At 39.1% G+C, this 13278-nt stretch overlaps 1 protein-coding gene across 2 annotated transcripts in view; it reads right to left on the bottom strand.

Annotated features, from left to right (window-relative positions):
- The window catches only part of LOC106091665 (bumetanide-sensitive sodium-(potassium)-chloride cotransporter), a 214958-nt gene that overhangs the window by 19213 nt on the left and 182467 nt on the right, over nt 1–13278 (bottom strand). For both annotated transcript variants that reach the window (XM_013258268.2, XM_013258271.2), the window contains 2 exons: nt 439–536; nt 147–376 (listed from right to left, as the gene is read on the bottom strand). In XM_013258268.2, the coding sequence (XP_013113722.2) occupies nt 147–376; nt 439–536 (328 nt within the window). The remainder of the gene's footprint in view (nt 1–146; nt 377–438; nt 537–13278) is intronic.

Here is a 13278-nt window from a genome sequence, read left to right as displayed (position 1 = left end):
TCGATTTGCCTATAAAGCAGTGATACGATTTTGCTGCATTCATCTGTATACCTATCTGCCCGCATGCTGGCAGTCTGGCTGGTAGTCTGCTCGCAACTTAAGTCATTAATTCGTTAGAAAAATAATTTAATCAAATATCCTCCTACCTTAATTTGCATGATTGCCAAGTGCGGCGTGTACTGATGATGTATGGCAAGAGCAGCGTGAGACCACCATCGTCATACAGCCACCAGACATCAATGACGGCATGACTACGTTTGCGGGTAAAGAGACTCAATTGATTTAGCACATCCTTGGGCAGTTCAACGCCTCCGGGACCCTTATACAAGGCGGCGGGGTCATCGTGTTTTGTCTTCGATTTACGCAAAGAATTCGTCTGCAAATTCGAAAAGAAATGCATTTCAATTATTTCAATGTTGATGTGCAGCATGAACTTACCAAGAGGGGAGCCGTTTTGGGATCAGCAGGATCTGGTAAACCGGACACTTCTTTAGTCTGGGCACCAGCTACAAATGACAAATCGCTAGTGCTGGAGGCTAAGGGAAAAGAGATAAATTCATTAGTTGATTCAAGTGTTCGGGGTGGCTAAGGGTCAAGCACTAAGTGTGCCTAGCAAAGTCCAAGGTATTGGCAGGACATGCAATATGCATAAGCAGCCTTTCATTTCTTTGTTATACTGAATTACTGAAATAAATGATACTATGCAAAAAAAAAAAAGAGAAGTAAAGACTTAAGACCATTATCTTAAAAAAAAGGAAATGTTTAAGTAATACAAATCTTGAAAGCCTTCCATCAGCAAAAGTCTTGAATTTCGTCGATGATTGAAGGTATTAAAGATTTGGTCCGACTACATGATGGTTGTTTGTTTGTTGCGATTACAAAGCCTCTGCTTTTGTTTGCCACGTGTTGTCTTATGAAATTTAATAAGGAATTTCATAGAAAACCTGCTCTCAAAAAAATACCAAAGCTGTCGTGACATGATATGAATTACACAGTCCATGAATGCTGGGTGTCCATAACACGTGTCCGGAAAACGTTGCAAGGTTTGCCTTCTACATTCAATATAATCTCTTGTGTCAATTCTTGGAAACTCTTTTTTTTTGAAAGCGATTGAATTGATCTCTTAACTATTGTATCGTATGATTTCTCAATGATAATGGTTTGTTAAAGGACTTTTTTATACCCTACACCACTACTGTGGTACATAACTTGGTGCATTTGTTTGTAACACCCAAAAGAAAGAGAGATAGACCCATTGATGAGTATACCGATCGACTCGGAATCACTTTCTGATTTGATTTAGCTATGTCCGTCTGTCTCTCTGTCTGTCCACCCGTCCGTATGTCCGTCTGTCTGTCCGTCTGTCTGTTCGTCTGTCTGTCCGTCTGTCTGTCCGTCTGTCTGTCCGTCTGTCTGTCCGTCTGTCTGTCCGTCTGTCTGTCCGTCTGTCTGTCCGTCTGTCTGTCCGTCTGTCTGTCCGTCTGTCTGTCCGTCTGTCTGTCCGTCTGTCTGTCTGTCCGTCTGTCTGTCCGTCTGTCTGTGCATCTGTCTGTCCGTCTGTCTGTCCATCTGTCTGTCCGTCTGTCTGTCCGTCTGTCTGTCCGTCTGTCTGTCCGTCTGTCTGTCCGTCTGTCTGTCCGTCTGTCTGTCTGTCCGTCTGTCTGTCTGTCCGTCTGTCCGTCTGTCTGTCCGTCTGTCTGTGCATCTGTCTGTCCGTCTGTCTGTACGTCTGTCTGTCCATCTGTCTGTCCGTCTGTCTGTCCGTCTGTCTGTCCGTCTGTCTGTCCGTCTGTCTGTCCGTCTGTCTGTCTGTCTGTCTGTCCGTCTGTCTGTCCGTCTGTCTGTCTGTCTGTACATCTCCGTCTGTTTGTCCGTCTGTCTTTCCGTCTGTCCATGTTAATTTGTGTACGCAATTTTCATCCGATCGTCTTCACATTTAGTATGGCCATATTTTTCAGCCTAGAGACGAAGCCAATTGAAATTGGAAACAAATAAAAAGAGGTTAAGTTCGGCCGGGCCGAACTTTGGATGCCCACCACTTCGGGTATATATGTAAACAATCTTTCGTCAAAATCCGGTGAAAAATGCATACCTTATGTCCCATAGCAGCTATATCGAAATATGTTCCAATTTGGACAAAATACTAATAAGTACAAGTCATTGTTCAATTGTGTATAACAAAATATCGATCTTTTTAAAAGCTATATCTAAAACTAAACCGATCGGAACCGTATACGACTCGGATGTCGAAATGCCTAACATAAGCCACTGTGTCAAATTCCAGTGAAATTGGTCCTAGTTGCAGCAAAATGTCGAAGAGCCTAACACAACTCACTGTCCCAAATTTCGGCGAAATCGGAAAATAAATGCGCCTTTTATGGCCCCTAAAACCTTAAATCGAGAGATCGGTCTATATAGCAACTATATCCAAATCTGGACCGATCTAAGCCAAATTGAGGAAAGATGTCAAAGGGCCCAACACAACTCGCCGACCCAAATTTTGGCGACGTCGGACAATAAATGCGCCTTTTATTGGCCCAAAACCTTAGATCTAGAGATCGGTCTATATGACAGCTATATCTAAATCTGGACCGATATGAGCCATATTGCAGGAGTATTTCGAAAGGCCTAACATAACTCACTGTCCCAAATTTCCGTGATATCGGGCAATAAATGTGCCTTTTATGGCCCCAAAACCTTAAATCGAGAGATCGGTCTATATGGCAGCTATATCCAAATCTAAACCGATCTGTGCAATATTTCGGAAGTATATCGAGGGGCTTAACTTAACTCATTGTCCCAAATTTCGGCGACATCGGACAATAAATGCGCCTTTTATGGGCCTAAGACCCTAATTCGGAGGATCGGTCTATATGGCAGCTATATCCAAATCTGGACCGATATGGGCCGAATTGACGAAGGATGTCAAGGGGCCTAGCACTTCTCACTGTCCCAAATTTCCGCAAGAACGGGCAATAAATTCGTTATTTATGGGCTCAAAACCTTACATCGAGAGATCGGTCTATAGGGCACCTATATCCAAATCTAAACCGATATGTGCCATATTGCAGAAGTATGTCAAGGAGCTCAATTTAACTCGCTACCCCAAATTTCGGCGATATCGGGCAATAAATGCGCCTTTTATGGCCACAAAACCTTAAATCGAGCGATCGGTCTATATGGCAGCTATATCCAAATCTGGACCGATCTGTGCAATACTGCAGAAGTATATCGAAGGCTTAACCTAACTCACTGTCCCAAATTTCGGCGACATCAGCCAATAAATGCGCCTTTTATGGGCCTAAGACCCTAATTCGGAGGATCGGTCTATATGGTAGCTATATCCAAATCTGAACCGATCTGGGCCAAATTGACAAAGGATGTCGAAAGGCCTAACACAACTCACTGTCCCAAATTTCAGAAAAATTGGATAATAAATGTGGCACTTATGGACCCAAGACCTTAAATCGGCTGATCGGTCTAAATGGAGGCTATATCAAGATATAGTCCGATATATCCCATCTTCGAACTTAACCTGCTTATGGACAAAAAAAAGAATCTGTGCAAAGTTTCAGCTCAACAACTCTATTTTTAAAGACTGTAGCGTGATTTCAACAGACAGACGGACAGACGTCTAGATCGTCTTAGATTTGTTCGCTGATCAAGAATATATATACTTTATAGGGTCGGAAATGGATATTTCGATGTGTTGCAAACGGAATGACAAAATGAATTTACCACCATCCTTTGGTGGTGGGTATGAAAATCGGTTCAGATTTGGATATAGCTCCCATATATATGTTCGTCCAATTTTTAAGTAATATTGCAATAAAATGGTGATTTGTTGACCGATTGTCTCGAAATTTGGCAGGAAGGATTTTCTTATGACTCTCGATATTATTGGTGAATCGGTTCAGATTGAGGTATAGCTCACATATATATATATATATATACATATATATATATATATATACATATATATATATATATATATATATATATATATATATATATATATATATATATATATATATATATATATATATATATATATATATATATATATATATACATATATATATATATATATATATATATATATATATATATATATATATATCGCACGATTTTCACTCCTAGACCCACTGCAAGCGCTTTTATTGACCAATCTTCCACAAATTTTGTATCGGTTCGGATTTGGATATAGCTCCCATATATATGTTTGTCCGATTTGCAGTAATACAGCAATAAAATGGTCATTTGATAACCGATTCTCTCGAAACTTAGCATGAAAATTTTTCTTATAACTCTCAATATGTGAAGGTGAATTTCATAGAAATCGGTTCAGATTTGGGTATAGCTCCCTTATATATGTTCGTCCGATTTCCAGTAATACAGCAATAAAATGGTCATTTGTCAACCGATTCTCTCGAAATTTGGCAGAAAGGATTTTCTTACGACTCTCGATATTATTGGTGAATTTCATAGAAATCGGTTCAGATTGAGGTATAGCTCACATATATATACATATATATATATATATATATATATATATATATATATATATATATATATATATATATATATATATATATATATATATATATATATATATCGCACGATTTTCACTCCTAGACCCACTGCAAGCGCTTTTATTGACCAATCTTCCAAAAAATTTCTACAACGCTTTCCTCGACGTATTCCATAAAGTTTGGTCGAAATCGGTCCAGATTTAGATATAGCTCTCATGTATTTGTACGTCAAATTTTGGATAATTTGTTGTCATTTGTCAACATTGCATTTTAAACATATTTTCTTTGCTCGAAATTTGATACAGGAATTTTAATAATCTATCTGGATATATTCGCCTAGGTCCATCAAATTTGTTTCTGAATTAGATGTTGCCCCCCTTTTTGTGTTTTTGGGGTAGTTGTAGGGTATTATATAGTCGGCTCCGCCCGACTTTTGCCTTTCCTTACTGATTTTAAAAAGAAATTGTGATGAAATCTTTTCATATTCAATTGAAATGATATATGGAAGTTTGCTTTAAAAGAAAAACAAACTAATCATCCATTTGCTAATTGCTAACAACCAATAAACCAGGATAGCCGAGTGTTAACTTCCCAGGAATCATCATGGTAGAAAAAAACAAACAACTCTCAACCATAAGGAAGAATCAAAGCAGTCATGAAATTTATTTAGTGTGAAAATCATGTGCATGAAATGCCTATTAAGCAGCTCCAGCTGCTTCATTCGATAAATTGCTGTTTAATTGTGATTCCTCACTTCTTGGTACTCATTTTTGTTCTTCCCTTGCTACTGGGAGGATGGTGGTGCCATTGAAGCCGACAAGCACCATGATGTTTAGTCCATTCCTAATCTTAAAGGTCTTTATGCGATCATAGCTACATAAGAGTGGGATTTGTTTTTCATTCTCGATAGGCCAATGAATTTGTTTTTGATGGATGTTGTGTCCATGAGAAACAAAGCAATCAATAAATTTCATGGCTGGCCACTTCTATGGACGACTGAATTTATGATATATACACTAAAGCCCTATGGCATTACAAAGTCGTATAACTAAGTGCATAAGTTGGTAACGTCCACGCATGATGTAAATGGAAGAAATGGAAAAATTTAAGTTCGCTATCAATTTATGCTTATAGCACAAATTCTCAACGAAATTTTGCTATAATTTCAGTAAATCTATTAAATTAAATAAAAAGTAAAAGAACATTGTTTACCCACCACCTTGGGTATATGTGTTAACCACCTTTCGTTTAAATCCGGTGACAAATGTTCCGATTTGGACCAAATACTAATAAGTACATGTCATTGTTCAATTGCGTATAACAAAGTATTCGTTTTTTTAGTAGTAACATCTAAAAATAAACCGATCTGAAGCATATACGACACGGATGTCGAAAACCAAAACATAAGTCACTGAGTCAAATTTCAGTGAAATCGGATAACATATGCGTCTTTTGTGGGGCCAATACTTTAAATCGAGATATCGGTCTGTATGCCAGCTATATCTAAATCTGAACCGATTTGGGCCAAATTACAGAAAAATGCGCACTGTCCCAAATCTCGGCGAAATCGGACAATAAATGCGCTTTTTATGGGTGCAAGACCTTAAATCGAGAGATCGGTCTATATGGCAGCTATATTCAAATCTGGACCGGTCTGGACCAAATTGCTGAAGGACGTTGAAGAGCCTAACACAACTCACTGTCTCAAATTTTGGCAAAATCGGATAATAAATGGGGCTTTTTTGGGCCTAAGACCCTAAATCGGCGGATCGGTCTATATGGCAGCTATAACCAAATCTGGACCGATCTATGTCATATTGCAGACATATGTCGAGGGGCCTAACGTTACTCACTGTCTCAAATTTCGGCGACATCGGATAATAAATGCGCCTTTTATGGCCCAAAAACCTAAAACCGAGAGATCGGTCTATATGGCAGCTATATCCAAATCGGAAATAAGTACGCCATTTATGGGTGCAAGACCTTAAATCGAGCGATCGGTCTATATGGCAGTTATATTCAAATCTGGACCGATCTGGACCAAATTGCTGAAGGGCGTTGCAGAGCCTAACACAACTCACTGTCTCAAATTTTGGCAAAATCGGATAATAAATGGGGCTTTTTGGGCATAAGACCCTAAATCGGCGGATCGGTCTATATGGCAGCTATATCCAAATCTTGACCGATCTGGGCCAAATTGACGAAGGATATCGACGGACCTAAGACAACTCACTGTCCCAAATAAATCGGCAGATCGGTCTACATGGCAGCTATATCCAAATCTGGACCGATCTGGGCCAAATTAACGAAGGATGTGGAAAAGCGTAACACAACTCAGTGTCCCAAATTTCAGAAAAATCGAATAATAAATGTGGCTTTTATGAGCATAAGACCCTAAATCGGCGGATCGGTCTACATGGCACCTATAACCAAATCTGGACCCATCCGGGCCAAATTAACGAAGGATGTCGAAGGGCATAACTCAACTCACTGTTACAAATTTTGGCAAAATCGGATAATAAATGTGGCTTTTATGGTCCCAAAATTTAAAACCGAGAGATCGGTCTATATGGCAGCTATATCCAAATCTGGACCGATCTGGGCCAAATTGAGGATGTCAAAGGGCCTAACATAACTCACTGTCTCAAATTTCAGAAAAATCGGATAATAAATGGGGCTTTTATGGCCCTAAGACCCTAAATCGGCAGATCGGTCTATATGGCAGCTATATCCAAATCTGAACCGATCCGGGGCCCTTCGACATCCTTGGTTAATTTGGAAGGGATGTCGAAGGGCCTAAGACAACTCACTGTCTCAAATTTCAGCAAAATCGGATAATAAATGAGGCTTTTTTGGGCCTAAGACCCTAAATCGGCGGATCCGTCTATATGGCAGCTATAACCAAATCTGGACCGATCCGGGCTAAATTGACGAAGGATGTCAAGGGGCTTAACTAAACACGCTGTCCTTAATTTTGGCGACATCGGGCAATATATGCGGCTTTTATAGGACCAAAACCTTAAATCGAGAGACTGGTCTATATGACAGCTATATCTAAATCTGAACCGATCAGGTTCAAATTGAAGAAAGATATCGATGGGCCTAAGACAACTCACTGTCCCAAATTTTAGTGAAATCGGACTATAAATGCGTCTTTTGTGGGGCCAAGACTTTAAATCGAGATATCGGTCTATATGGCAGCTATATCCAAATCTGGACTGATCCGGGCCAAATTGGCGAGGGATGTCAAGGGGCTTAATTTTGGCGACATCGGGGAATATATGCGGCTTTTATAGGACCAAAACCTTAAATCGAGAGATTGGTCTATATGGCAGCTATATCTAAATCTGAGCCGATCAGGTTCAAATTGAAGAAAGATATCGATGGGCCTAACACAAGTCACTGTCCCGAATTTCAGCAAAATCTGATAATAAATGTGACTTTTATGGGCCTAAGACCCTATACCAGCGGATCGGTCTATATGGGCGCTACATCAAGATATAGTCCGATATAGCCCATCTTCGAACTTAACCTGTTTATGGGCAAAAAAAAGAAAAAAGAAGAATCTGTACAAAGTTTCAGCTCAATATCTCTATTTTTGAAGACCTTAGCGTGATTTCAACAGACAGACGAACAGACGGACGGACATGTCTAGATAGTCTTAGATTTTTACGCTGATCAAGAATATATATATTTTATAGGGTCGGAAATGGATATTTCGATGTGTTGCATACGGTATGACAAAATGAATATACCCCCCACCCTTCGGTGGTGGGTATAAAAAGTATGTTCAGATTTAGATATATCTCTCGAATACATATAGCCTTTGCTCGAATTTATAACTGTAGGGTAGATGTAGGGTATTATATAGTCGGCTCCGCCCGACTTTTACCTTTACTTTATTTAGCCTTCCCTTACCCCAAATTTGAAAAACGCCATTTCTTGGAGATGGGTTCACCGAATTAGGCGAAATTCTATATTCCTCCTTATACCCAAAATCCCAAAATTAGGGTCAATGAGCGGGGGAAAGCCTCAACGAAACCCCATCCAAAAGCACATGTTCACCAACTGCGACAACTGATCGGAGCAATATGGGTATGAGACTACAGTGCGAATCTGATTTAAAATGTAAGGCCAGTGAAATATTTTCTATAGACAAACTTTTGATGCAAGTCAGAATTTCTGTGAATACTCAAAGAAACGCATCTATAAGGGATCTAGGGTCCTTTAGAGGACGTCTTCACATATCTTCCCAGTAAGAGCCTATGGTTACTTATTACCATCAAACCTTTTAACATCTATGGCATGTGATGTGAAAAGGTCGACCATAGCCATGCTTGGTTCTAATTTGTTTGTTTTTCTTTTTCAAAATGCAAATGGATTTGTCCCAGTTGTTGTTGTAATGAATGTTATTAGACCAATAATGATGACGTCTATTGCTTCCATTATTTTCGTGATTATTTTCAACAAATGGTGGTAGGCGGCAGGTGTTTGGATATTCTGAAAATGTTTTTCGATAATTGATTTTGTTTTGATTGCATATCCCTGTCCCAAGAGTGTTGAGAGAGCGCCTGTATCTGCTGATAGAAATCAACATCATGTCAAGAAATATTTAAGCCACATTTGTCTGACGAGCCGACAAGGAGGAATGCGGGTATATTCTCATTGCTTTATATATATTTTTCCATGGGAACAATGTAAGCTGAGGAGGAATTTCAGTTTCAGTTTTTTTTTCCTTCTTCCCTGATAATTGGATTAGGAAATACATTAATTTTTCTTTTTGACAGGTATTTACTTATGTCATTTTCTCGCACCAAAAATTGTTATCAATCATTATGGAACGCCATTTGAGTCATTTTGGGTAATTATCCTTAATGTTGACTACGCTCAATACATATGCGTACAACTTCCGAGAAAAGGTATTTTTTTTTTGTATAGAAAAGCTTTGGAGGAAAAATTTAAACAATTGAAGACTCAATGAACAAGTGGGAGAAGAGAACGTTGGCAATAGTGTGCTGACAAATAGCACCATAGAAACATGTCGAACAATCGAACTTTTCAAGGCCCAACAATGCCATGAGGGTGAAGGATGACAAAAGAAGAAATCATAACTGATTTTCCTTAGGGAACTGAAACATATACCCAAGGGAAGTACCCATTTACTCAGCTTTAAGAATTACTTAATTAGTCTACTAGACAAATAGACTACGTTGTAGAACAAGAGTAAAAGTTATTTCCTTGAAATTATTTACAGAAGATGTATTGTCATAACTCCAAAACAGTTAAATTGGCAGAATGGCTCAACAAAAGTTGAGCATTTTCCTAGGAAACATGCAACAAAACGTCTGTTTTCAATTGCTCGCAAGCAGAATAACAAGGATTAAACTTATTTAACATACTACGGCATGGAAACACACCCAAACATGTCAAGGGGCTCAATGTTTAACATAGAAAAATAAACTTAATCTCCAATCACACACAAAAAAACCGTGAAGAGCAGCATTAAGGCTAGACCTTGTAAAATAATACATCACGAAAAGCTATGCCGATAAATCTCGGCTGTTTCAAGGATAACAACAAGCAAAAATACACTCACACAGTAATAATCCTCGAATAACATAAAAAAAAACAAGTAAAAAGACGTTAAGTTCGACCAGGCCGAACTTTGGATACCCACCAACTCGGGTAAACCACCTTTCATCAAAACCCGGTGAAAATTGCATACCTTATGTTCCATGGCAGTTGTATCGAAATGTGTTCCTATTTGGACCAAATAAAGGGTGATTTTTTTGAGGTTAGGATTTTCATGCATTAGTATTTGACAGATCACGTGGGATTTCAGACATGGTGTCAAAGAGAAAGATGCTCAGTATGCTTTGACATTTCATCATGAATAGACTTACTAACGAGCAACGCTTGCAAATCATTGAATTTTATTACCAAAATCAGTGTTCGGTTCGAAATGTGTTCAAATTTTGACAAATTTTGTTCAGCTTACATACTTTATAGGGCCGGAAATGGATATTTCGGTGTGTTGCGAACGGAATGACAAAATGAATATATCCCCATCCTTCGGTGGTGGGTATGAAGATGCAACAAAATAAATGACGCTGCAATTGCCTGAACCATATGACAAATAGTGCTACGCACATTACATCTCCACAACTTCTTCCCCTAATTTTCACCTAACTAGTGATGCTCTTTCTCACTTACTCTCATCACAAATACTACCATTTATGGCTTTGCATTCACACCTATAACGAATGCTTTAGAAAAAAACGCAACAATTTTCTGTGTCCACGTTTCTTCTTTGTTTATTAAAAACTTGTTCCTCATTTTCATGGCTTTTCTTTAAGGAAAATTAATTTTAATATATATTCGTCGCTTCTCTGGAAAAATATCTATCGATTGGAGGCCAATCCATTAAAATCCATTAATACATTTGTCCGTAATATGTGCCAAAAAGTCGGCTTTTATAAAACTCTTGGCCGTTTTTAAAACATTTTCCTACAAATACAGAGCACTAATTATCCATCTCTGAGAAAGGAAAGAAGGATGAAGGGCCAATTTGATTCCCTTGTCATAGACCCACCTTACCAATAAAACAGGAGATTTGCACCTTTTGATTGATTAATGACAGAAAATGCCAAAAGCACAATTTGCCTATTAGTCTTTAATGCTGTGAGATTAAAGTTGTGATCCCTGACAGGGCGGACAACAGCAAAAAGTGGCTACAATTGGGTTATTAGAAAATAGGCCAACAAGAGAGGCAAATTAAAAATTAATCATAGCATCGTTGTAGCCGGCCCAGTGATGGCCACTTTATGCTATTCAAATAAATCACATTTTTCAGCAGCATTAGAAATTAATTCTGTCTAATTAGCAATGCCAATTTGCACTTCATTGATATTCACGGAAATCTTTTGAGTTCAGAAGTGTTTGCGTAAAATAAACCGATGTCCGCTCGGACTCGGCACTAAAAAGGAGGACCCTTATCATTGAGCTTAAACATGAATCGGCCTGCAATCATTGATATGTGAGAAGTTTGCCCCTGTTGCTTAATGGAATGATCATGGGCAAAATTTGCATTTTTGCATCGACATAACAGTAATGCAGACTTGCTCCCACATTCGATCAAGGTGAGTTTTTGCTTTACTTTTTAAATAGGATGGAAGGGATAGGGATAGGGTAGGGATAGGGATAGGGATAGGGATAGGGATAGGGATAGGGATAGGGATAGGGATAGGGATAGGGATAGGGATAGGGATAGGGATAGGGATAGGGATAGGGATAGGGATAGGGATAGGGATAGGGATAGGGATAGGGATAGGGATAGGGATAGGGATAGGGATAGGGATAGGGATAGGGATAGGGATAGGGATAGGGATAGGGATAGGGATAGCGACAGCGATAGCGATAGCGATAGCGACAGCGATAGCGATAGGGATAGCGACAGCGATAGCGATAGGGATAGCGACAGCGATAGCGATAGGGAAAGGGGTAGGGATAGGGATAGGGATAGGGATAGGGATAGGGATAGGGATAGGGATAGGGATAGGGATAGGGATAGGGATAGGGATAGGGATAGGGATAGGGATAGGGATAGGGATAGGGATAGGGATAGGGATAGGGATAGGGATAGGGATAGGGATAGGGATAGGGATAGGGATAGGGATAGGGATAGGGATAGGGATAGGGATAGGGATAGGGATAGGGATAGGGATAGGGATAGGGATAGGGATAGGGATAGGGATAGGGATAGGGATAGGGATAGGGATAGGGATAGGGATATGGATAGGGATAGGGATAGGGATAGGGATAGGGACAGAGATTGGGATAGGGAAAAGGATAAGGATAAGGATAGCTACAGCGATAGCGATAGGATAGAATAGGATAGTGATAGAGATAGGATTGGGATAGGGATAGCGATAGGGTAGGATAGATTAGGATAGTGATAGGATTGGGATAGGATAGAATAGGTATAGGTATAGGTATAGGAATAAGATAGGGCAAGGGAAAGGGAAAGGGATAGGGATAGGGATAGGGATAGGGATAGGGATAGGGATAGGGATAGGGATAGGGATAGGGATAGGGATAGGGATAAGGATAAGGATAAGGATAAGGATAAGGATAAGGATAAGGATAAGGATAAGGATAAGGATAAGGATAAGGATAAGGATAAGGATAAGGATAAGGATAAGGATAAGGATAAGGATAAGGATAAGGATAAGGATAAGGATAAGGATAAGGATAAGGATAAGGATAAGGATAAGGATAAGGATAAGGATAAGGATAAGGATAAGGATAAGGATAAGGATAAGGATAAGGATAAGGATAAGGATAAGGATAAGGATAAGGATAAGGATAAGGATAAGGATAAGGATAAGGATAAGGATAAGGATAAGGATAAGGATAAGGATAAGGATAAGGATAAGGATAAGGATAAGGATAAGGATAAGGATAAGGACAGGGATAAGGATAAGGACAGGGATAAGGATAAGGATAAGGATAAGGATAAGGATAAGGATAAGGATAAGGATAAGGATAAGGATAAGGATAAGGATAAGGATAAGGATAAGGATAAGGATAAGGATAAGGATAAGGATAAGGATAAGGATAAGGATAAGGATAAGGATAATGATAAGGATAAGGATAAGGATAAGGATAAGGATAAGGATAAGGATAAGGATAAGGATAAGGATAAGGATAAGGATAAGGATAAGGATAAGGATAAGGATAAGGATAA

This window comes from Stomoxys calcitrans, chromosome 1, assembly GCF_963082655.1.
Source record: "Stomoxys calcitrans chromosome 1, idStoCalc2.1, whole genome shotgun sequence".
Lineage (NCBI taxonomy): Eukaryota > Metazoa > Arthropoda > Insecta > Diptera > Muscidae > Stomoxys > Stomoxys calcitrans.
The sequence above is the reverse complement of the archived record's forward strand: the minus strand, read 5'-3'. Positions and strand labels throughout refer to the sequence as shown.